At 37.3% G+C, this 27,489-nt stretch overlaps 2 protein-coding genes across 3 annotated transcripts in view; one reads left to right on the forward strand and one right to left on the reverse strand.

Annotated features, from left to right (window-relative positions):
• The window catches only part of LOC131975753 (trypsin-3), a 641,927-nt gene that overhangs the window by 401,411 nt on the left and 213,027 nt on the right, over positions 1–27,489 (forward strand). The gene's annotated exons all lie outside the window — the stretch shown is intronic.
• Positions 1–27,489, reverse strand: part of ptprub (protein tyrosine phosphatase receptor type Ub) — a 297,634-nt gene that overhangs the window by 202,802 nt on the left and 67,343 nt on the right. For both annotated transcript variants that reach the window (XM_059338459.1, XM_059338458.1), the window contains exon 2: positions 16,986–17,117. In XM_059338459.1, the coding sequence (XP_059194442.1) occupies positions 16,986–17,117 (132 nt within the window). The remainder of the gene's footprint in view (positions 1–16,985; positions 17,118–27,489) is intronic.

Below are 27,489 nucleotides of genomic sequence, written 5' to 3' on the forward strand. Positions count from 1 at the left end.
ACACTTTTAATTACCGTAAATCAAGGAATAGCATAAAACGTTTACATTTTTTTCTGTCATAAACTTGAAGAAACACACAGTTTCGCTGTAAAAATATCACATTTTCATGCAAAATTTATGGAGAAATACCATGATGTGGGAATGAATGACACAATTACCCTAAAAATAACAGGATTATTCAGTCTAAATGACAGTTTTGATATGTATCTGATATTTACATTTAAATTGAGATTGGAAAATCCACTCACTGTATTTTTTACGGTGAAGTTCTGGTAACCAAAAGCTGCCGGTAATTTTCCGTAAATTAAACAGATTATTTTTTACAGTGCACGGCCGCATATAATTAAGATGGAATAATTAAGTTTTCACAGTATTCTGTTAATTGTGGTTTCATTTTCATTGTGATATGTTTGGAAGAAATTGATTAATACAGTTTGGAGAAGATACACTGCAAAAAAAGAAAAGTTGGGTGAACTAAAAATTTTAAGGCAGCAAACTTCCATAAAATTTTAAGTTGGACAATTAAAAAAAATTTTTAAGTTTTGTTTTTGAGTTTGCTCAACTCTCTGCTAACTTCTGCAATGTGCTGAATTGACACGATTGTAACGTCGCTATGAATGTCAGCTAATGTTGCGAACATAATTTTGAGTTAGCATTGATACGCTAATGGCTACTCTTGTAGCTGTAACAAGCAGCGCTGCTAGCATCAGTTAGCTGCTAGCATCAGTTAGCTGCTAGCGTCAGTTAGCCGCTAGCATTAGTTAGCCGCTAGCATCAGCTAGCTTTTGCTAATGACCGAATTTCACCGCTTTCCCGCATTTCACAACAAAGAAATAAGAGTTAGCAGAACTATTGTCCCTTGTTGTGAACCCCAACTTAAAGATATAAGTAACAACAACTCACAAACTTGTTTTTGAGCAGACAACTGGCTTCCTTTGTTGTGCTAACTTACATTATTGCCATAAATGTCAATAATTTATATTTCCAAGTTTTACCAACTTAAATCACTGTTTTAGGCCAAAAAATACAAGTTGGCTTTTTTGCAGTGTATACACTTTATCACGTTGTCACAATCATTTCTTGGAAAGAGGTTAAAGGATATTTTATTCCAACTTTATGGGCGACCGTGTAGAATTCTCATCAAATGCTTTATGGTTTTGAAATTTCAGTGTGATGTTGCACGGTTTATGCAGCTGAGGCCACTTTGAGAATCCTTCAAGGCGCAACCAGTTTTCCCAGTGGGACCAGTGAAGTTTGGATCAGTCGTCCCAGAGGGACACAGGGCACTGCTGCATTTATGAGCAGACGCTGGTTACTTCACACTCCCACAGGAAAACACTACAACATTTTATTTCCCCTTAGAAAAGCAGTCAACCTAACAATGAAAATAAAGGATAGCGCTTCTGAAGAATAATGCCATTCAAATAGCAAGTCAGCAAGCCGGCAATAATAAGTGCACTGATGTGATCCCATAGCAGAATGAGTTCAGTATTATAAGGGCCTGTTGCTGTCTGGAATATTAATAAAGCAGGATGGCTCAAGTTTGGAAGTTTTCATTATAGAACTACTGTACTTTGACATACACTACTGGTCAAAAGTTTTAGAACACACCAACTTTTCCAGAATTTAATTGAAAATTATGCAGTTTAATGTCTCAGTGTACTCTGAAATTAATGCACATTCGCAACATTTAAAATTCTTTATTGAGCATGATAGTGTTTGAAAGTAAAAAAAAGATTCAAAATCACATTTTATGTTGGACTAAAGGACTAAAAAAAGACACAAAATGACAAAAAAAAAGACACAAAATGACCAAAAAAAAGACACAAAATGACTTACAAAGACATGAAAAGAATTCAAAAAATGGACAAAATAGCCCAAGACTCCATAGAGTTAAGTTGTTAACCCTTTTCTTGTTCCCTGAAAAGGCCTACCGTACTTGTATAATTCTGAAATGTACATTATTTTTCAGTTTTGGTTAAGCTTACCTTTTTTTATTTACCTCTGGCAGTTCACCACTTACCTTTGTACCCTTTCAAGCTGTTCATTTGACTTGAACTGCTTGAATTTCAATAAAAAAGTGGAAAAATTGGACTGTTCTAAAACTTTTGACCGGTAGTGTATGTTACTAAAATTACTTGTTTATGGTTAAAGATCGTCAAAATGTTGAACTATAACTACAGCTTCAAATCTGGCTTGCAGCCCTTTCCTGCATGTCGTCCCCCTTCACTCTCTGTCTCTCTGATATCAATAAAAGCCATAAAATGTCAAAAAGCCAAGGAGGTTGTTTTCCTTTCTGTCTGTCGGTCAGCAGGATTACAGAAAAACTAGTTTTCATGAAACGTTCATGCTGTATTTTCATGTAACATTGACCATTATATTTAGGAGATCTGACTCACAGGGCAAATACAGAAAGAAAAAAAAATCGCTTTTACTAACATTGCAAGATAGGGCATTTTTGCCGCATTCATGTGGTGTTGGAATAATTATAAAAACGAGTTCCAGACAGAGAAAAATTTACACAAACGCCCCCTCAAGTCGAGATATTACCATGTGTTAGTGGAGGTCTGTGCTGCCCTTCTAGTCTGTGATCTGTAATCCCAGACCCTGACATTAAAGTCCAACATCCTGAACCACATTCTCATCACGCTACATAACACTGCATCCTGCATTATGTTGGCATGCAAAACCATCCAATATGTGCATAATTCCTAGAGTGCACTAAGCCCTGGCAGCTGTCCATTCTGATATGTGTAAAGCTTAACCTATTAGTTGGGAAATTTGGTAATTTTTTTGTGTATTAAGCCTTTATTTACTTTGACTAAAGCGCCCTGAGGCTACTCTGTAATTGCTGAGCTGCATGCAAAGGGTATCTGTTTTATGTTGACATTTATTTATAGGTCACAATCTCGTGCAAAATCAATGCAAAAGTGCTGTGGATACAGCCCGATAACAAAATGCAACATATTACAATTACCCAACATAAATGCATTATCAGTAATATGATCTGACCAATACCTTTTTGATCCTGTATTCATTATGTTCCTTTGACTAAAACCAGCAGTGATATTGACCTTGAGTCACATACGGCATCATGACATCAACCTTCCTTCTGAATCCAGTGTTTGTGATATTGTGCAAATTCAATGCATATTCTGCAAAATCTATGCATATTGTGCAAAATCAATGCAAAAGTGCTGTAGATACAGCCCAATAACAAAATGCAACATATTACAATTACCCAACATAAATGTATTATCAGTATCTGACCAATACTTTTTGATCCAGTATTCATTATATTGCTTTGACTAAAACCAGCATATTGATATTGACCTTGAGTCACATACGGCATCATGACATCAACCTCCCTTCTGAATCCAGTGTTTGTGATATTGTTTAGACAAAAAAATACTACTAACAATGTCGTTTAATTCCTCGGCATATTATTAAAAACTGTAATTTAGACTGAATATTCCCATTATTTTTAGGGCAATTGTGTCATTCATTAACACATCATGGTATTTCTCCATTAATTTTACATGAAAATGTTATACTTTTACAGCAAAACTGTGTTTCCTACAGTTTATGACAGTTAAAGTTAAAGTTTTGTGCTATTCTTTGATTTACGGTAATCAAAAATGTCTACTACGGTGATATACAATTTTTAATTTTACGCCCTATGTGTTTGTGATATTGTTCACACAAAAAATACTACTAACAATGTAGTTTAATTCCTCGACATGAAATGCATCAAGCCTTTCATGAAGATTAGACGTACATGGTCAAGGATTGCTGATGTTTGGGAGGAAAAGTAGTAATTAATCAATGTTGAATTTGATTAATGCAAACCCAACAGAAAGGCTGATAGTATAAAAATAAGTGAAGATAGGGGCTGCCATCCTGAACAGTTCTGCTCAAAGATTATCTGCACAAGCTGTCAAAAATATGAATATCTTTTTAATTAATGGACCGTTATCAAAGTAACAAATCTGCATACATCTTGTACCGACTTCTCATCAGGTTCAAGTACTGACAAAAGATCACAGATGATTTTCCCGCTAATTCCCCCACAACGGGCCATGAATGAGTGGTTGTGATATATGAATACAGACATTTTTCTCCTCCATTTCTAATTTATGTGAATTGAGAAAGATAAACGCAGGCCTATATATGAGCAACATTTTAAGGAATGAACAGAATCTGTCTCTTCTGGTTTCAAACATCTTGCCGATGCCAAAGCCTGTGATCTGTGAATATTTAGAGAAGAAGTGTGGCCACAGAGGATTAGAGGAGAGCACAGAGGTTGGGAAATGTCCAAATACACAGACTTAAACTAGCAGGCACACATACAAAGCTCATTGCAATCTCAGGATCACCAAAGAGGGGAGTGTGTGATTAGCAGAAAAGAGGATATCAGAAGAAGAAAGAAAACTTCAAATATTTAAAGAACATGTTCAAAGGCAGCGTGCAGGAGTGGAAATGTCTTTAAAGTTAATTCAAGTGTTCACATTTGATTCACAAAGATTCTTTAATTCGTTTAATCTTTTGCTTACTTAGAAAGTAACAGAGAGTCTAAATTGGATTAAATGATAGAAAATTCTGAAGAGATTTGCAAGCATCCCAGTGAGCAAAGCTCTGTTCTTTGTGCTTTCCCTAACTTTGCACATCAATATTAACTTTACCATTAGAAAACGTCTCATTAATGGTCTGTAATGGCTGCGGTTTAGAAAGTCACCCTGAAAATGTGGTTGGCTCTTTTGCAAACTATAAATATGTGTTGTGCATTTATTGGTTTGAACATTTTACAGAAAACATGTCTAAATTAAAAGTGAATCAACTGTTGATTCTTACAACAGTATGTTTCTGTTAAAACCTACAAAGGGGAAGAAACAGTAAAAACTCAATTTACTTTTTAAAATTAGCAATGTCGGCCTGTCAGTTGGTTGCTCCAGACTCAAATATTGAATGGATGGGCACAAAATTTGGTACGGCCATTCATAGTCCCAAGAGGATCAACCTTACCAAGTTTGGTGATCCCAAGACATTTCCTCTATTGCCACCACTAGTTTGACATTTTGGTTTCGACTTTAATTGTTCGACAGTTGCATATGATCCCTAGAGCAGATATTCTCAATCTTTTTGAGTCGCGACCCCCAATTTAACATGCATGTTGTCCGCGACCCCCACTCACTGAACAGAATCTCACACGCACAGTTCAGATCACCCAAAAAAGAAACAAAATGACCCAAAAAAGAAACAAAATGACCTAAAAAGGGAAACAAAATGACCAAAAAAAGACACAAATTGACCACAAAATGATCAAAAAAGACACAAAATGACCAAAAAAGACACAAAATGACCAAAGAAGACACAAAATGACCAAAAAAAGAAACAAAATTACAAAAAAAGACACAAAATGACTAAAAAAAGACACAAAATTACCAAAAAAAAGAAACAAAATGACCAAAAAAATCACAAATTGACCACAAAATGATAAAAAAAAGACACAAATTGACCACAAAATGATCAAAAAAAGACACAAAATGACCAAAAAACACACAAAATGACCAAAAAAAAGACATTAAGTGACCAAAAAGACTAAAACACATTAACACATGAACACTTTAACACAGTGGAGACAGAGCTGACTTCCAAAATGATTTGGCGACCCCCAGAAATCATCTTGCGACCGCAATTGGGGTCCCGACCCCAAGGTTGAGAATAGCTGCCCTAGAGGATGAACCCTAATGACTTTGATCTTCCCCTGACTTTTTCTCTAGAGCCAAAACCAGCTCAAACTTTTCTACTAATTCAAAATATCTAGGCGAAACTAACAATACATACCAAACAAAAGCTTGGGTCTCAGGAGGTTAAAGAGCAAAACAAACAATAAATATCTTGCTACTCTATAGGCTGACGAATAGGCCCAATAATGTGTGAGCAAAATCCCAAATTTCCAATTCATACAGCGAAAAAGAGAAGTTCCAACATAATTGCAGTTGTCAACCACATGGCCTTTTTCATGAGCTCAACCATTATGCTTGAAGTGACCGGCCACTTCATCTCACCTGAGTTAAGGTGATTCACCTAGAAAGTGTATTTGGCTACGATCCCGAGTGTTCTTCCCGAGCCTCAATTATGTTGTTAAACCCGCAACCTTTCGCATAAAAGCCCTCTAGCTGTCCCTCTAAAGCGACACTAATTAGACGGGAACTACAGCCAGAAAGGGGCTGCATTACCATACCTACCTGTCACCTGTGTGTCTGTGTGTGGGTGAGCAAAACACGCAAAACAAAAGAAGTGGTCGCAGAGCATACAATAGTTAGACTGCAGGCTTCAGCGGCTGGAACAATGTCTGCTCTCGAAGCCGTTCCCAAACGTGTCTCTATCATTCACTTTAATGATTCCTCTCTACCTTGTTGAGAGGGCATAAAGGGAGCCGGCGCTCACTTCCCTGAATAACAATTTAATTAATTTGTTATATTTTAAAAGCTTCTGTAGAGTGACGGCCATTTCTCGGATGGTTTTTAAAAGAAGACTGAGCTTTCAGACATTTATATAATACATCAGTGATCAATAAATATGATCCTCTTTGCCTTGAGGTAATGAGTCGTAAGCAATTATCCGTGTGAGCCACGGAAGACTCCACAGGTTTTCATCCCCACCAAATACTACAGCTGCCGATTTCGCTAATTAGTTCCTCTCTCTCTGACCGAAGGTGTGTTAATTAGTGCAGTCAGCATGTGGAACGTTTGGCTCCAAATAAAACCCTGCAGACTCTTCAACAACACATGACCGGACACAACTCTCTTCAGGGGAGCAATTGTCCTCTGTAACCCAAGTTAAATGATAAATACTGCTCTCTAGCAACAAGATGTTAAAAGGTTCCTTCCTCTTGTCATGGACAAGAGATGCAATACTATCCCTGAGAGTACACAACAGACCACTTTATCTCCATCCCTAATTTCATTCATCATCGCACAGTTTTGGCCTTGAAGCCAAGCTTTTCCCGTAAAGCTGATGCATTGCTTGCTCTTTTTTTTTTTTATTATTAAGATTTACTCAACCCTGTCTTCAAGCTCTCTCTCTCTCTCTCTCTTTCAGGTCCTCAGCTTTCTTTTTCAAAACATGAACAACAGAAATATGGCAATCACTTCAAGAGAAATGGTTCTTTTTCCAAACTGGTGAGGACTTTATGAAAAAACAGGTATTGTCTTGTGACATGCTATGACACAGTAATGAGGTTTTGAAATTGCAATTTGAAAGAGTGCAACTTTTAAATTGAAAAAGAGTTGTTCAATTTTAATTATAAGTTACAGAATTAAATGTGTCTTAAAAAGCTGTAGCCAGTGAAATTTTACACGACTGTTGATTCCTCCGGTTAAAGCAACTACTGTTGCCAGTACATTTACTCAGCTATTGCTAATCAGTGCTAATTCTTTAATATTCTAATTCACCTCAGCGGTATATTTCTGTAATCCTGTGCTCTCTCCATGTTGGTCAAATATTGTTTTGTGGAAGAAAAACACTGGGGAGTCTTTTAGCTGTTCTTGAAAGACCAAGAGGGAGGTGAGTCCTTTTTTACATAAATGTAAATCTAAGTAAACACCTCACATCTTAGCCATAGAGTATATAGCCTATAGACAGACGCCCTGACAGCTCCGCATACACTGCAAAAAAGCCAACTTGTATTTTTTGGCCTAAAACAGTGATTTAAGTTGGTAAAACTTGGAAATATAAATTATTGACATTTAGGGCAATAATGTAAGTTAGCACAACAAAGGAAGCCAGTTGTCTGCTCAAAAACAAGTTGGTGAGTTGTTGTTACTTATATCTTTAAGTTGGGGTTCACAACAAGGGACAATAGTTCTGATAACTCTTATTTCTTTGTTGTGAAATTTGGTCATTAGCGAAAGCTAGCGGCTAACTGATGCTAGCAGCTAACTGATGCTAGCGGCGCTGCTTGTTACAGCTACAAGAGCAGCCATTAGTGTATCAATGCTAACTCAAAATTGTGGTCACAACATTAGCTGACATTTCATAGCGGCGTTACAATCGTGCCAGAGAAATTCAGAGTTGAGCAAACTCAAAAACAAAACTTAAAATATTTAGTTTAATTGTCCAACTTAAAATTTTATCGAAGTTTGTTGCCTTGAAATTTTGAGTTCACCCAACTTTTCTTTTTTTGCAGTGTAAGTGGAGTAAAAACATCTTGATCGTCCCTGCTGGCTGCAGAATAGGTCATAACCCCCCCCCCCCCCCCCCCCCCCCCCCCGCTTGGTGCATTTCTTAATTTAAAAAAAGTACATATCAAATAAAATGTTGGCTTTTCTGTCAGTTGTTCATTTTTCTTTTAAGTTTAGTATTAATTAGTAGTTGTGCAAGTGTTTTGAGCGGTAACTCCCTCCTGCGCAGACTCTGGCTCCAGATGACCTCACTAGCAAAAGATGGAAGCAGCTATATCCAGTATTTTTGGCTTCACTTTTGTACAGTGGGAGGAAAAAGTGTCGTACATTCTTTATTCAGTTGATGGTCTCGGCTAGCAGCTAGCTAGCTTGGCAGTTGTGGAGGGTAAAAGGCAAACAGTTGACAGTTGGTAGAATCTTTCAGTTGAACTTTTAAACACATATCATCCTTTCAGGCAACTTAAAAACTCTGAAATGAGATGACCAGGATTCAGGTTAAAGCAGCTTGCACTATCAGTCTATGAAGCTAACGCTAATATTAGCTTCAGCAGCTACAGGATGATTTATTTACATAGCAACAGTTTTTCTTTGTTAACAAGTGGCCAACAGCTGTTATCAATAGATACTTGTATAATGCTACATTTGAATGTCTTGATTACATTTAAATATTATTGTATTAATCATACAGCTGGTGCTAATTATTTTCCTGCCTGTGGGTGTCACAACAGCTGAATGCCCCACAAACAAGATACATTTTCTGCAATAAGCACAGCCCACATGGATTTTTGTTGCTGTACGTATTTGGAAAAAGTAGTCAAACACACATTTTAGCATTAAATGAACCAACACACTGACACAAACACACACACACACACACACACACATACAGGTGCACGATCTTCTCTGTGGGTGCTTGGGCCCCAAAGTACTTTAAACAGTAAATGGAATAAGTGTCTCTGGTGTTAATTTTAATGTTTCACAATACAATACAAACACCCAATGTTGCTTGTTTGTTATTATAACTAGTTTTTCCTTTTCAATACAACAAAGGTTTGTGCAAAAAGTAATTTTAACTTAAAATATTGAGTCAAATAGCAAGATTAATTTGAGTTAACTCAATTATCTTTGTTGTCTTGACATAACATTATTTCGCAGCATGGACACTCAAATATTTAAGTTGAAACAACAAGTTTGTTTTACAGTGTACCCTCTCCTCAAAAAAAAAATAAAGTATCTGCAGGATATCTATAGCAACCACTTCCCTTAAAACTCTAACTACAAATCTACAAGCTATAAAGTGCATTACCTGCCTACAAATGCACAGAGCTATGAGAGCAAAACTAACTGAATTTGGAGGCTACAATAAATGGAGACCTTTTAAATGAGATGATATAGTGAATATATATATGGTGAATGCAGACTGCCAGAGGGGAGAGGTGAAGGCAGTGTAATAGAGTATTAAACCAGTGAGGATGGCTGGTCAGCTCTGATAACAACGCCTCTCCTACAGCAGATGTATCTGTCTGCTCGCTCTGCCTCATACTTTCACGGACACAGATGAATCTCAGGTCGCCGTCAATGACACACACACACACATGTGCAGCTGGTGTGTAGCGGAGCCAGGCAGGGGTGAGAGGTGACTGATAGTAAAGGCCAGAAGATATGACATTGCCCTCCATAGCCGACTGGCAGAGGATGTCGGAGATACAGACGGATGTTTTACTGTATGAATCAGCTCTGTGAAGGTCATTACATGGAGCCTTCTGCTGCAGGATGAGCCAGTTGACCAGGCTGCGACCCCACGACAATGCTACAAGCAATGCTTCATTTAAATCTTATCCTTGCTTAGAGCTAAGGTCCCATCCAATCCAACCAGAGTCCATTCAGAATGTCTGTGGGTATTTATGTAAGGATCTATTGTGCTCGTAACTAATAAAACAACCAATCAATTGACTCTGTGGCTTGTTTCAGTGTGATGCACATAGAGCTGGGCCAGAGTCTGCAGCAGGGTCTATTTCTAGCAAATATTCTCAACCTTGGGGTCGGGACCCCAATTGGGGTCCAAATCATTTTGGAAGTCAGCTCTGTGACTTGTGTTTTTTGTCATTTTGCAGTCAAGTTGTGTCTTTTTTGGTCATTTTGTTTCCTTTTTTTGGTAATTTTGTATCTTTTTTTAGTCATTTTGTGGCTTTTTTATCTTCTTGTGGTCAATTTGTGGCTTTTTTGGTCATTTTGTTTCCCTTTTTTGGTCATTTTGTTTCCTTTTTTTGGTAATTTTGTATCTTTTTTTGTCATTTTGTGTCTTTTTGGTCATTTTGTTTCTTTTTTGGGTCATTTTGTGTCTCTTTTGGTCATTTTGTGGCTTTTTTTTTATCTTTTTGTGGTCAATTTGTGGCTTTTTTGGTCATTTTGTTTCCCTTTTTCGGTCATTTTGTTTCCTTTTTTTGGTAATTTTGTATTTTTTTTAGTCATTTTGTGTCTTTTTGGTCATTTTGTTTCTTTTTTGGGTCATTTTGTGTCTCTTTTGGTCATTTTGTGGCTTTTTTTTATCTTTTTGTGGTCAATTTGTGGCTTTATTGGTCATTTTGTTTCCTTTTTTGGTAATTTTGTATCTTTTTTTAGTAATTTTGTGTCTTTTTGGTCATTTTGTTTCTTTTCTGGGTCATTTTGTGTCTCTTTTGGTCATTTTGTGGCTTTTTTTTATCTTTTTGTGGTCAATTTGTGGCTTTTTTGGTCATTTTGTTTCCCTTTTTTGGTAATTTTGTTTCTTTTTTGGGTGATCTGAACTGTGCGTGTGAGATTGTGTTCAGTGAGCGGGGGTCGCGGACAACATGCATGTTAAATTGGGGGTCGCGACTCAAAAAGGTTGAGAACTACTGCACTAGAGGATGAACCCTAATGACTTGAGTCCCATCCAACCAGAGTCCATTCAGAATGTCTGTGGGTATTTATGTAAGGATCTATTGTGCTTGTAACTAATAAAACAACCAATCAATTGACTCTGTGGCTTGTTTCAGTGTGATGCACATAGAGCTGGGCCACAGTCTGCAGCAGCTAGGGTCTATTTTTAAAGGTACCTTCACTGCATGTGGGAAGCTGGACAGCAGACAAAAAAAAAAATAGGTAGAGAGGGGGATTTGCAAGATTAGCATGCAACACATGGTGAGAAAAAAAGCCATATTTCAACACTCTATTTCAGTACTGTCAGAAGATTTCTGTATGACTCAGCTGGAAACTAAAGCCTCAATTTCTGCACATCCAAGAGACTCTGTTTGTATGGCTGCGGAGCTGGACCACCGAGTGAGTTTTGTGTGCTCAGAGGCACTTCAGCAAGAAGGAACACCTTGTACAGAGGGTTGAAAAGGAAGCCTTTCAGTCACTGAATTTAAAGGAGAAGCGCACTGATTTTATACATCAAAGCCTTTGTTGCAGGTCTCGGGGAGTACTACTGTGTATGTGAAGAAAAAGTTCTATAAAGTATTTTGTGGCTCCAGAGGGAGCTGCAAGAAGACTACCTCAAGTGATGTCATTTGAGTCGGTATTGGTTCGGGCTGAGGACTATAAGTTTGAAAATGAAATGTGGACTTTGAAGGAAGGGAGCTTAGCAGACCTCTTTAGACCTCTCCTCATCTTTGTTTAAGGTTATATTAGCTACTACAAGCGTAACCCCCCTGAATCTTTCTCTGAGATGTTGCATTGTGGGTAATGTAGGCTCAGTAATAGGGAAGTGTGGAAAAGATTATATCTGGTTTTGGTGGTCCAAACCTTATAGAGTATAGAGCAAGGTTATTATAGTTAACGAAAACTAACGAAATAACGAAAACTAGAATTTAAAAAAAGATTTTCGTTAACTGAAATAAAAATAAAAACTAGAGTTTTTTAAAAAACGATAACTAACTGAAACTGTATTGTGTGGTTACAAAACTAACTAAAATTATAGTGAAAATGTCCTTAGTTTTTGTTTTTGTCAACTTTTTTCATTCATAATTCAGTGTTTCTATTTGAACATGCAACACATGGTGAATATGTTTACTGAGACTGGGATGTTTACACTAGAACCAAAATTCAAAACACCCAGAACTGTAAGAGTTAATAACCTTATTGGGGCTGAGATGATAAACCAAAGGAAATAAAGGCAAAATTTGTTATGAACTCTTTGAATCTGGCACCCAACACATAGCCCATTACAAAAAAACTAAAACTAACACTAAAACTAATAAAAACTAGAAAACTCACTCTAAAAACTACTTAAAACTAACTGAATTTGAAAAGAAAAATTCACCACGAAATTAAAACTAAAACTAATGAAAAATCAAAAACTATTATAACCTTGGTATAGAGTCATCCTTTAATGGAAAAAAAAAACAACCTTCCAATTTTTAGTTTGTGATATTTAGGGAGTTCATTATTAAAAGGCATTTTATTTTTTCAGTGAAACCACTTCAACTCTCCAGAGTCCGGGTGTTTGTTTTTCTAAATGCTCCTAATAGCTAATAGTTATTCACAGAAACTTTTCCTGAAGCCAAGGACACATTTAAAGTATTCAGGGAACCTAACATGCCATCTGACAGGAGGAACCGAAGTCTAAAATGAAAACTTCATAGACTGGTACTCTGAAATGTTCTGTATCCTTTTCCACCTCTCCATGTCTCCTTGGGTTGCAATAAATAAAAGAAGGAAGCTTTATGTTGCTGTTTACTTGTGTGTAAAAATTGAAAGAAGCTCAAACAATGGTGTCATTTTTTCAAGCTGTTATCAGACTAATTTGCCTAATCTTCACTCTTCTTCAGATACAGTGAAAACACAAACAGGAAAGCCTAAAATCTTTTCTTTTTGTTTGTTTTTGTTCCTGCAGCGCCTTTGTATCTTGAATTATTTGATAAAAAAGGGGCATTAAACTGACTTAGGCAATAGAAAATATGAAATATTGATATTGTGTTAACAATACACATATGATAATATTTTTTAAACTCTTTTTAAGGGTTAGGGTTATAAGTTTATCAGTTATCACTTTTGTACAGTTATGATTACTGCTCTCTCGACACTCATATCCTGAGTGAAATTAATTTGCCAAAAAGGAGATTAAACCCACGATAAAAAAGTTAAAGATAAATTACATGTGTCTGATAGATTTATTTTAATTATTATTCAGATGTTCTAGATGGTGATGGAAATTATTTTGGCCATGATTAAAAAAAAATGAGAAATTTTGATACCTTAGAAACTCTACTTACAAAAAAAGCTATTAATCTGTGAAAATTAAAGTGAGATATTGAAGATGGTGTTGTACTTTTGCAAACTTCCAGCTACAGATGCATACATGCAGGCTGTGGCTGCTCTATTGAAGCTTCTTCTGGCGGGAAAACAAGAACCTGATGTTTACTGCCCTAAAAAGTTCTCCTTTTAATCTTCACTGTAGCTACACTGGAAATATCTGGATATCATGACCCACATGTTTGACCTGCTGACCAGTTCAGAAGACTTAGAAAACTACAGCAGGTTACAAAGAAAGCAGCATTTCTATGTTCATTTTAAGCTTAGATCAATGGGGTTTTCCCTTAAGGCCACACTGCTACATTATAATGGATATTCCAGCAGACCCATAACTTTTCAAGCTAATGAATCTGCCTTTCACAAAACACTTGACATGCAGGCACATTATTCTTTACAAGGTCATCATCCTGCAAGCCTGAATTGTTCATTAAAACAGCCAGAGAACTTAAGATTATCAATAGCAACCAGACATCTCCGATCTAATTCAAAATAAAGGGGAATGTGATAAAAAATGACTCATTCTTATTAAGACCTCGCCGCATTCTATCTTCCTTTTTTTCCTCCAAGACTATTTTCTGTTTCATGGGAACGGTAGTGTCTAATTTCTCCTGGGAGCCACAAGCTGCAGCTATCTCAGCTATGTTTACTAATCTTCCCTCGACACCAGTTTCTCAGCCCCACAAAGTTAATACTGGTCCAATGTAAATAGCCTTATCTCATAAACTCTTGTTATCCCCCCCACCTTGGCTGCCCAATGTGATACATGGTTAGAAGTCAACACGAGGGGATTAAGTCAGAGAGAAGGGAGGAAAAAAAAGGTGGGAAACATTTCCCATTGCTGTATCTGCAGTGAGCGTATCCTCCTAAAAATAACACAGTTAAATGTCAAGGTGTACATAATGAAGTGACACCACTGTCACCACACAATGACACGCATCAAACGAAAACCATGAGTAATGTATGGCTTTAAGCACAGGGCTGTAGGGCGAGCAGATAATAAATTGCACTGAATTCCTCCACTCCTTCTCAAATCTGATCGATCGAGATTTGACGCCCGGAGCTTCTTGAGCTGTCTCGCCATGTGCAGATTACAGTACCTGCCTCATTCCACCTGCACTGGTCTGTTCCACTTAAGGTCTCTGATCACTGTAAATGCCATGGCAGTAAGTTTTAATTAAACCCAAAGGGAAAAGTATTAATTATCCCTTCTTTCCCCTGCCGTGAATTGGCTCGTGGCTGCAGGCAGCAGACTCTTGCTCGGATGCTGATGATGATGTGGAGGTGAACGAGGTGCGGTTTAAGAGTTTAGGATTAAATTTGGGATTTATCAGGTTCAGAATTCTATTTTGATAGACGCCTGCAGACATGAAGGCGTTTTTGTCCTATAAACCAAAACCTCAATTGCACAGCTTTTAAAAATAACACCATTTATCCCTGCGGGAAGTTTCTGACTGTTTTCAAAGGCTACTCAAGTCGATATTTTCCAAAAGGACGTAGTATTCCCCCCGGTCTACAATTATTTCTTTTTAAATAATCTACAGCATCTGACTGTATCCTATCTTGTCATCTTTACATCTCTTCCTCTTAGCCTTTCTAGCTTTCTATCTGCCAGTCCTTTCTTTCAAGCATATAAAAGTGCTGCAGCCACTGAACATGTGAGCTCTTTCTCTCCCTGTCATGTGCAATGAAAAATTAAATGCATGTTTTTATCATGGATTGGTCGAATCCTCATTAGCATTTAGGAAATTCACTGATTACCATCATGGCAACCAATGTTTTAGATTGTTAACCAATTATATTAATCGAAACTGTGTGCTCAGTATCAGTCATTTAAATCAATAAATAAACAAATAGCTGACACCATTTATTAATAACCCCAAGCATTGTTTTTCTGCATTTAACTGTATATTCCTTAGAAAAAGTTTTCATATTCGTGCATAATATTGTGCAACATTATCTTTAGATATATATATAATGAGGCTGTGATCTGTTGTATGTATGTGTGTTGGAATGTATTGTTTTTTATTTATTTTATACACCTACACTGCAAACAAATTGCCCAAGTTGGGCTACTCAAGTCAATATTTTCCAAAAGGACGTAGTATTCCTCCGGGTCTACAATTATTTCTTTTTAAATAATCTACAGCATCTGACTGTATCCTATCTTGTAGGGCTGGGCGATATGGCCCTAAAAGAATATCACGATATTTCAGGCTATTTATGCGATAACGATATTCTTTACGATATTACCAAATACTTCAAAATATATAGAAAATATGGTGTGAAGTGCAAATCTCAACAGTTGCCAAATACAAAAAGATTTACCCTTGACTCTTGAGTATGAGAAAATAATAAAAATAACCATTTAGGGGTTCCGGGGGCATATTTGAATGACATTTTGTAAAGGAGAATAAAGGTTCTTGTATGTTTTATTTAAGGCATCTTATTTTGACAGTCTTCTTGTAAGTTCTGTGGTGGATTCTGTTAACACACTGTGCTCTTATTTTGAAAGCTGCATGTGTTTAGTGACAGAGAGTAAGTAGCTTTTTGTGATTAAAACAACTTTAACCACTACATCAAGAAGTAGGAATTTTGCCAATATCATGATATGCATTTTTTTTAACCATAAAAAAAATATACCGATATTATCGTGAACGATACGATATGGCACACCCCTACTATCTTGTCATCTTTACATCTCTTCCACTTAGCCTTTCTAGATTTCTATCTGCCAGTCCTTTCTTTCAAGCATATAAAAGTGCTGCAGCCACTGAACATGTGAGCTCTTTCTCTCCCTGTCATGTGCAATGAAAAATTAAATGCATGTTTTTGTCATGGATTGGTCGAATCCTCATTAGCATATCATAGATTGATTGATTGGTTATACCCGTGGGAGCCGCATCCTTTATCATATCGCAAGTTTCCTCAGTGGAAGTATTTTCAGCAGAGAGCCGAGTGCTGCCACTGATTTCTGCTGAGGAGCTGAAACAGCACTCTTCTCTTTGTCAGATCCCTGTAGGTATTTGTTAATGCAGAGATGGAGGAGCGCCTTATAAACTATGCATGCCATCTCCCTCTGGCAACCACCAGTAGAGAGCATGATGGCAGGAAAATGCTGGTTTCCATTAGTCCTGTGAGGCTGGTTAACATAAAATTATCCTTGGGGTTAGCAGGAAGCAGACAAAACTGGGGTGAGTGCTTCATTAATGCCGATGCATAATGGGCAGTGGACATCTATAAAGGCTGATTTGCATACAGTCATATTTTTCTGACATGTCAGCCGCACAAACAAAAGTCCATTTATTTCTCAGATCATTTAAAAAGAAGCCGAAGCGCACACCAACTGCTGGCATGTCTCAAAAAATAGCCTCCGGTTTTGTGTCTTATGAACTCTTACTAGCTGTGTTTCTGGTTTGTAGAAAGCCGAGCTCCTGGTCAGTATTATATACATGCCTCCAGACATCTAATACTCAAAATGTCTGAAAAACAGTCAAGTACAGATGTGAAGGAGAGAGGAGCACTCACCCCGCAGCAGGTCAGAGCTGGCGTAAGGTGAGCTGTACGTCCGAAACAGCAGCCAGTCGAAGTCGTCCTCCTCCCCCTGGGTGAAGTCACACAGGTTGGGGTCCGAATCCTCTTCGAACGTGCAGCCAGCCGCTGAAAAACAAGAGGAAAATTAAAAATGTATGTTTTTGTTTAAAAGAGGTAGATCAGCCTCACAAAAGACTGAGACGTTGGGGATAGAAAAGGCTGCAACTAACAATCATTTTCATTATTGAATATTTTTTGTATTATCATTCAAATTGCCCAATTTGTCTAGAGCAACACCAATATGGGATTTCTGAGATTCACTGATTACCATCATGGCAACCAATGAATTAGATTGTTAACCAATTATATTAATCGAAACTGTGTGCTCAGTATCAGTCATTTAAATGAATAAATAAAGAAATAGCTGACACCATTTATAAATAACCCCAAGCATTTTTTTCTGCATTTAACTGTATATTCCTTAGAAAAAGTTTTCATATTAGTGCATAATATTGTGCAACATTATCTTTAGATATATATATATTATGAGGCTGTGATCTTTTGTATGTACACTACCGGTCAAAAGTTTTAGAACAGCCCAATTTTTCCAGTTTTTTATTGAAATTCAAGCAGTTCAAGTCAAATGAACAGCTTGAAAGGGTACAAAGGTAAGTGGTGAACTGCCAGAGGTAAATAAAAAAAGGTAAGCTTAACCAAAACTGAAAAATAATGTACATTTCAGAATTATACAAAAAGGCCTTTTTCAGGGAACAAGAAATGGGTTAACAACTTAAAGCAGTTCTGCAGCAACGGAGGTTGATCAAGCCTTGAAAGTTGCTACGTTGCTACCGATTCCTACAGGTGTCCCAACTTTTCTTGATCACTTACAACCTACAAGTTGCTCCACATTTAAGGGAACTTCTGCAACAGAGTTGGGAAGAACTTTCTGAAGAATATTTGATTTCCATTGAGTGTGTTCAGCTGTTCTATCTGTTAAGGTGCTACTTCCATGAGTCAACAGTTTAGAATACATTTTCCTTTCTAAATTGATTCTATGATTTTTTTTTAACTTCAATTGTTTATTTGTTAGGGTTAGGGTTAGGGTATGCATTAATTTCAGTGTACATTGAGACATTAAACTGCATCATTTCATTAAAATTCTGGAAAAGTTGGAGTGTTCTAAAACTTGCTCTTGTTCTTGTTTAGAACTACCTGTTCTAAAACTCAACAGTCAACATTTCTTAAAAATAACAGATCTGTGGTGCTTTATTTTCTCATTTCCTGTGAACCTCCTCCTCTTATGGAAACTGGGAAAAAAGTCAAGCAACCAAGATGTCTTCATTCTGCACTAAATGTGCAATTGATCCACTGACAATGAAATGTGCCCCGAAGCCACGCGGACCACCTCTCCGCCCTGCCAGACCAGAGCAATGACCTGTGATTACTATTGATGTGAACATGTCAACCGAGCCTACCGGGCTCCAAACACCGCTGCTACCAGGGTTTTAAACTAATCGGATTCTGCTCAGCTGTGGTATGACCAACTGAACAAGGGCTATTATAATAAATATAGTTTTATAGATTAATAAACTAACACAAGAGTCGTCAGAGCCAGGAACTTGTGGCCCGCTTAGATAAATATTCCAATTGTGAAGATGCTTCAACATGAGTGTAAAACATGAGTTTGAATGGTCACACTGCAAAAAATCCAACTTGTATTTTTTGGCCTAAAACAGTGATTTAAGTTGGTAAAACTTGGATATATAAATGATTGACATTTAGGGCAATAATGTAAGTTAGCACAACAAAGGAAGCCAGTTGTCTGCTCAAAAACAAGTTGGTGAGTTGTTGTTACTTATATCTTTAAGTTGGGGTTCACAACAAGGGACAATAGTTCTGATAACTCTTATTTCTTTGTTGTGAAATGTGGGAAAGTGGTGAAATTCGGTCATTAGCGAAAGCTAGCGGCTAACTGATGCTAGCGGCTAACTGAAGCTAGTGGTTAACTGATGCTAGTGGCTAACTGATGCTAGCGGCGCTGCTTGTTACAGCTACAAGAGTAGCCATTAGCGTATCAATGCTAACTCAACATTGTGGTCGCAACATTAGCTAACATTTCATAGCGGCGTTACAATCGTGCCAGAGAAAATAAAACATGAGTTTGAACGGTCAGTAACAGCCTGAATGCTGGGTCCACTATCCCCTGTCATGCATACGGGTTTATGTGTCAGAATTGTATCAAATAAAATGTGCACCAATCCTGCCAGACCAACAACAAATCAAGCAATGAGCTGTAATTACTTCAGACACAAACAAAGGAACACAAACCCTGGCAACGCAGTAATTGCCCCTGCATCTGAGGCGAATTACCCCTCCCACAAAGCATCCACAAACAAGACTACATATCCCAGAGCCCATTCACAAAAGCATAGAAATTGTAATAACATTTGGGGAAAGCAGGAACCCTGGGGAATGTAGTGATTATCATAATACCTCACAACCTGCTATTCCATGCGCCAAAAAGCTAATTTTTTCAAATTATATTTAATAGCTATGGCTTTAATGGCCCTTGGGCCCTGAATAATGTGCTTCAGTTCTGCATCTGTTGCCATATTTCACATTAGTCCATCGGCGTGAGAATTACAGTCTAACAGTGGGCAGTTTGAATAGCCCAGTCATAAGAGCAGAGCCTGTGTCAGTGATAATTGGAGCAGGACAGCACGAGACACGATATGTTAATGATAGGAATAACCATGAGCAGCTCCTGAAGGTGACCCCCGTGTCTACAGCTTTATTGCTGCTCATTCTTTTCTCTAATCTGCCATTAAACAAATGGGCTCAATATGACAGGCTGCAGACAAAAACGCCAGCCTCACCGTATGAGGACTCACAGCTTCCAGTCATTAACAGGTTATTGCGATTGTTGGACTGATTTGAAATTGCTACAGGCAAAATAAAATGGAGGACACCAGAAAGACTGTGATGGAGCTGTTTGAGAGTTTATGATGCCAAAACTAGATCTGGGTTTTGGTAGCAATACCCTACTGTATTGGTGCATAGTATGCTAAATATAATCATGTCTTTCTGCAAAACCCATTTTTTTTAAAATCCACAAAGTATGCCATTGTTCTCAGTCTATCAGTTTTTAAAGCCGTCCTTAGAAAAGGAAGCTGCTCTATAAAAAAAAGATATATATTTATATAAAAAAACAGATTAAAATGAGCTTCCTGTTTCCTGATTTATAAGAGAAAATATTGGATTAGTATAAGAGCGAGCATTCAGTGCCAACTTTTGGTATTTGACTCTGTATACGATGCTGTAAACACATTTGGGTTGATACTCATACTCTCCTTTTTTTTTTTTAACATTTTATTTAACCATTTTAATAATTTTACATAACATTTCCTGACAGAATTTGAAGTAAGAGACATCACAATAAACATCCTGAGCATCATACAAGAAAAAAAGTGTTAAGACATTACAATAAATACAGAAATAAGTAGTTCTGACATAACATAGTTATAAAGTTAGTGGTAATCTTGTAAATAAATAAAAAGAAATAGTTGAATATTTAGACAATCAAAGAAATAAAATGCCAGAAGTATTGATAATTATGACAACAGGCAGAGTAGACAATATATATAATCTGTGGCTAAGTGGGGTTTTTCAAATAGGCATCTCTTTCCGGCAACATTTCATCCCATCATCCTCTCCATCAGACACCCAGATATTGTGAAATGCAATCAGTTTCTTTGCTACCAGTAAAAGAACCCTCAGTATATATCTCTGATCTGCATTATATCGGTCTTTAGGTATGGCTCCCAACAAAAATACCATCGGTTCTGGAACCACGTTTCTCATAATCTCCTTTTTGGGACATTTTTCCTCAAGCTCCTTCTTGCTTTAATTCCACTGTGCTGAGTCAAACCATGGATTCATGCATTCCTACTGCATATCAGGGGGATAACTGTATTGGCCTGCACCATTGTGGTCCTTCTTGGTAACAGGGTACACAGAGTCCAAACTGTGATAGTTTTCTCCCCTGAACCAAGCTGTGGGTTTCCCCTCCAACATTCTGCTCATGCTTTTAGGTAACAGTCTTATTCTACTCTCTATCTGTCTCTCTCCTGTAGCTGCTTGGAGCTGTGCTAAGTTACTGTTCATGCAGAATGAAGATTTCCTGCTGCTGTTTCTCATTAGTTTTCCACCACAGAGTCAATTAGAAGTATTTATTGTGAAGCAGCTATTGAAAATGGAATGTATTTTTCACTGAATTAGCTCGAACTTCATTAGCAGAGCTGCTACTCAAAAGTTTTTGAATACATATTTGATCAGAGAATTGTTGTGGGGAAAAAATGGCATAGGAAATAGAAACAGAGACACGGAGCTGGTAACATGAAGAGATGAATGTTTGTGTTGCTGCATGATCTTTGTGACAACATAGCGGCAACCTCCGGGGCTGAAAAGCCAGTATCGAACTGCCCAAAACTGAGACTGGTCTCCCCATAAAAAGCGACCCCATAGGTCGTCTGAACAGGCAGCAAAATACGACCCATATTTACGTTTTAGAGGAATTTACACACAGGGCGGATGGGAGGGGAGGAGGATGTGTTGAACAGACGTCTGACTTTCACCCAGGAAAACAAGGTTTGTGTCCAACCTGGTCTCACAGGAATTCGTGAAATAGCCACGGATTTGCTTAACTCAAAATCCGTGGAATAGCCACGGAATCACTCAAATTTCCGTGAAACTGACACGGATTTCGTTACAATGCAAGTTAATGACAGTCATATCCCGTGGCTATTCCAACATACAAAGTGATTATGTACATTCACTGAGTGAATATTTAGAAAATAAAACATATATTTCTCACTAGAAATGTGATCCAAAATCCATTTTTATGCAGAAACTAAGTCAAAATATTGATTTTTTCACTAAAAATGAGAGAACTGTCCGCCATGTTTTTTGTTCTGACCGCCGGGACCTTGAAAGTCACGTGACTTGGAACAAACCAATAGGAAGAAATATTAACTTGACACTCAAATATTTAAGTTGAAACAATAAGTTGGGTTTTACAGTGCAGCTCCGCCTCTTTGCCCATTTTTGGATTAGATAGATAGATAGATAGATAGATAGATAGATAGATAGATAGATAGATAGATAGATAGATAGATAGATAGATAGATAGATAGATAGATAGATAGATAGATAGATAGATAGATAGATAGATAGATAGATAGATAGATAGATAGATAGATAGATAGATAGATAGATAGATAGATAGATAGATAGAACCCTAACCATAACCCTAAAAATACAATAAAATAGTAGAATTCCAGTGCAGAACAAATATGAATATGCAGTATAAAAATGTTGGTGCTATGAAACAAATAAGGTGCAATGAACAGTGTGCATAAAAAACACATACATTTTATATTAGCCAGGAGTTAGGCCTTCCTAAAAACTAGCAAGAGATAGCAAAGAAGCTGTTGCAGTTGGCAAGGCAAGGCAAGGCAAGTTTATTTATATAGCACAATTCGGACACAGGGACATTCAAAGTGCTTTACAGGGGCAAGATTAAAATACATAAAACACATTAGAAGACATTTAAGTTGGTGCGAGGTGTGGGACTTTCTCCAGATGGTGCATTCACTGCAGCACAAACACACTCAGGGTACCCTTGCCTAAAGCCAACCTATTATATCACTCTTGCACCTCCAGTGATTGTGATACGATAACACCGGAGCATATCTACCATCATGTAAGCTCGGTCCACTGGGCGATAGCAGCAGCCAGCCAGCAGGGGAGGGAGTGTGGGTTTTTCCCTCTGGGTTTGATTTATTGCCCCGTGCTGGGCTGTTACTGCACAGATCTTCTGCTGAGGCCAGGGGTTAATTGTCCCGCACTGGGGTCTATTTCTAATAGAACAGCCAGAGATATGGGACCTGACACATCCAAACACTGGCACTATATTATTCCCCGCTGCTTCAGTAAATGAAGCCTGCAGACTCCTCCCTACAAGAGTCTCCTCATCCAGAAGGAGGCGGCCGGGACGCGAGGGCAGCGCTGCCCGGGAATGTCATCTCCTCACAACACACCGGGAGGGATCCAGCTCATCTATCACCACAAAACACACTCCCTCCTCAGCTCCTTCTGGACCACCAATGGGTGTGTGGGGTGTCAGTGGCCATTTTTTACCTGAATAATTACAGCATAATTTAGTGCAATGACCAGTGCAAAGTCAGACACTGCCAGGATTTTATGGCTGAGGTTAAGACATGTTTCACGGGTTGGCCTGTTGTTTGCCACTATTAATCATCTTCCACTTTGAATAAATAGCTTAGTACTTCTTTATTTTTATCGTACATGAAGTTACTTTGTCACTATTTTGTGCTTGGAGGAACACTTTCTGTAAAATAAGGGCCCATATCATTGAAATGTGAGACTGCTAAGTCTTTCTGATTAAAGGCCTGGGGAGATGGCAAATAAATTACATAAACACAAAAATGCAAAAAACTCACCTGCATTATTTTGCATTAAAACTCCTCATACTGGCAGTGATTCAAATTTACAACAGTTGCAACAGTTGTTTAATTAAAGGATCCAATAGATTTGGACCAGCCACCATGGATCATATTGACCCAGAGCAGTGCCTGGCACTCTGTCTGAAGCCATTTGTTGTATAGCCTAAGCTACTGTAAGCTATTTTATTGAATTTCCTTTTAGCAATTGCTTTGTCTGAATTTGAGTTGTCCCTGATTAACTGTTGTGCAGTGTATAGGTCCAGGGCTTTTATTGTGAAAGGAATGAATTCACTGTTCATTGCACCTTATTTGTTTCATAGCACCAACATTTTTATACTGCATATTCATATTTATTCTGCACTGGAATTCTACTCCTTAATACATACTCCTTCTTTAGACACTTTATTTGTATTTTTTACATTACATTTTATTGTATTTTATTGTATTTTCATATTTTATTGCTTGAAGTATGCCTCGGTTGTTCTTTTTATTTAATTATTTAATTGTGTTGTTATTGTCTCTGTGTGTAATGCTGCTGCTACACTGTAATTTCTAAGCTTGGGATAAATAAAGTATATCTATCTATCTATCTAGCTATCTATCTATCTATGAACAGAAGGGGTGGATTTATGTGTGCTGTCTTGAAAGGAGGAACAACACAGTGTCCCTGGGTTACGCTAAAGTTAATGTTTTGATGTGATTTTGTTCCACACACAGTGGTTGATGCCTTAATTCAAGGTGGAAAGGCTCAGAAAAAATGTACCTTGTTCAGAAAACAAATGTCACTTTTTTACCGCTTATTATTCACTTTCTGTGTAGAAGTATTCACGACAAAAACAACAGTTAGGAAACACAGAAAAACACACTGCTGGTGTGTGAAGGCGCCAGTGACAATTTATGTGTGTGATCTACTTGCCAGCCTTGCGAGCATTTTGAATGTATAAAGTCGGCCTACAGAAGGAACATGCTGTGACTCTTCTTGGCAGCAAAATGGAACAACAGGTTAATCAATTTTTTACAAACAAGCCAGGAAGAACTAGTTTCAAGGATGCAATATCAGGAGACAACATTGTGGCAACAGCTCAGCAGCTCCACTCTGTTCAGAGGAACACCTGATGGAGGCGATGATGGGGGCGATTTACAGACTCAAGTGGAAAATATCTTTTGGTTTTGTCACTCTGTTTAAACAGACACCTGCATTCTTTCTAATGGCCTGCAGGGGACACTGGTTGCAAAAAGAAGCCAGATTGTATAGAAGTCTATGAGAAAATGACCCTACTTCTCACCTCAGTTTTAACTACACCTTACACATCTCACCTTACTTTTTAACTACACAATGTTTGACTTGTGCTTTTTATTATTTTATGTCTTTTTTTTATCCTGCTGTATCTTCCCTGTTTTAATTGACTGTTTTGACTGTTTTCAATTGTGTCTTGCTTTTTTTAATGTGTATGTAAAGCACTTTGAATTACCTTGTGTTGAATTGTGCTATACAAATAAACTTGCCTTGCCTTGCCTCAGTTAATAATTTTCGCAATGAGTTTATGGTCTCAATTGCTAGTTTGAAGGCTTCTTCAAAACAGAATAGTCCCATTTAGAGTAAAAAAGCAATCGATAAAGCAGGGTATGACACTATATATATATATATATATATATATATATATATATATATATATATATACACATATATATATATATATATATACATATATATATATACACTACTGTTCTTAGAAGTTTTAGAACACACCAACTTTTCCAGAATTTAATTGAAAATGATGCAGTTTAATGTCTCAGTGTACTCTGAAATGAATGCACATTTGCAACATCTAAAATTCTTTATTGAGCATGATAGTGTCTGTTCAGAGGAACACCTGATGGAGACGATGATGGGGGCGATTTACAGACTCAAGTGGAAAATATATTTTGGTTTTGTCACTCTGTTTAAACACTCATCTCAGTGTTTACTGTGAACCAACATAGATCACTCCATAAATAAATTAATACACAACCTCTGTGACTTTATAGGGAACCAAGATAAACTTCAGATTTACACTGTGGGAGTGATGAGCCACACTGTCACAGGATAGATGCAGTAGCTCCTCTTTGATTTCATAAGGACATAAAAAAGGTGGCAACTTGTTTACCAGACACTCCAATTTACCACCACATTCGTTGGGGATACGTAAAAGTGTTCCCTAGTTTTATACGTGCAGTTAATCAGGGCTGTGAGTCTCTTTCTGCAAATATCAGTTGTTAGTGTCACATGTAGCCCTTCATGTTAGATTTGGTATCGCTCTCTCTGTTTACTTGTATAATCCTCTGCCTTGCAATCTAATTAGAGTGTCAGCTATGCACTGTGAATATTGTCAGAGTCTCTGCTTATCCCCTTTATTTGCATATGTTTAAAGCATAAGGAAGCTGGCCTAAGCTTATTTAAGGTGCTACTATTCCAACAACTTTCCACTTGAATAAATCAAACACAGCAAAATGGGCAGAGTATGAAATCAAAGAAGTGTCTGAGCCCGACCCCGCAGTGTCAACAACAGTTGTTTTATATATTTTAAATTGGATCCACAGTCAAGACCACCTAAATCAAGAGTGGACTGTCGTCAGAGTGCAATCTGAAAATGTTCCCTTTTTTTCTTTTCTAATATTTCAAAGAAAATAAATGATCTGCCATTAAATACAGAAAGCAATTCTTTGATCTGAAACACTGCAGTTAATCTTTTCACTGGCTTCTAAAAGATTTAGTACAGTGAGTGAGCAGAATAAAACAGCAGAGAGCCCAACACCACAGGGCAGTACTTGTACAGATTATGAATTAGTAGTACTTGTTCGACTAGCAAATTGTCATATGAGCCACTCACGGAGGTAGTAAAAGAGCTGTATGTGAGAATATTGCTGTAAAATGTAAGTGATAGAATTAATTGTGAAATTCTGGGCCCCTGGACAACAGTTTATAGGGAGCATAAAACAATAAAAAATGAAGTCAATCGGGTGAAATCTGTAGGAGGAGTTTGTTAAAGTATGTGACCTGGAAGTGGCCAAAAACGATGACAAGTGCAATATTCAATCCAAGATGGCCGACTTCCTGTACGTTTCCGGGTATGGGTTCTTGAGGCTTTTTGGTGCGTCTTCCCATGATACACATATGTACCAACTTTCGTGTGTCTACGTGAAAAAAACCTATATTGTGAGGATGTTTTGAAAATTTTGAGGGGGCGCTAGTGAGTCATTTTGCAAGGTCCATTCCTGCGAATACCAGAATACGTAAATTTCAAATCTGATTTATGTATATTCCAAATATGGTGAGTTTTTGAATATGATAAAGGCCTCAAATAAGCGATTTATTCCCCCTAAAAATAATAATAATAAACAATTTCAATAGGGTCCTCGCACCATTAGTGCTCGGTCCCTAAAAATCTTTAAATCAATGGCATTTTACAAGACCTGAAATATGATTTGACAATGCAAAAAAATATTAATTTCATGCAACACAGATAAAATTCTCTATCACAGACTATGAAATGCTCTACCACAATGGCAATATACGTATATATACATTGTCCTTGTTCTTGTTTTTGTCCTTGTTTAGCTCGGTATTTTTTTAAATGTTTTTACCCATGTTGTTTTGTGTTATGATTGTCTAACTATGCACCTTATGCAGTGGCACTTTCAATTTCGTTGTATAGTGAACTATATAATGACAATAAAGACTATTTGATTTGATTTGATTTGATAAATATTATATAGTGGAAACATTGGTATGCACTGTAAAAAATAATCTGTTTAATTTACGGTAAAATACCGGCAGCTGTGGTTGCCAGAACTTCACCATAAAAATTACAGTGAGTGGGTTTTCTATTCTAAATTTAAATGTAAATATCAGCAAAAACTGTAATTTAGACTGAATAATCCTGTTATTTTTAGGGTAATTGTGTCATTCAATCACACATCATGGTATTTTTCCA

The sequence above is a fragment of the Centropristis striata genome, chromosome 8 (assembly GCF_030273125.1).
Source record: "Centropristis striata isolate RG_2023a ecotype Rhode Island chromosome 8, C.striata_1.0, whole genome shotgun sequence".
Lineage (NCBI taxonomy): Eukaryota > Metazoa > Chordata > Actinopteri > Perciformes > Serranidae > Centropristis > Centropristis striata.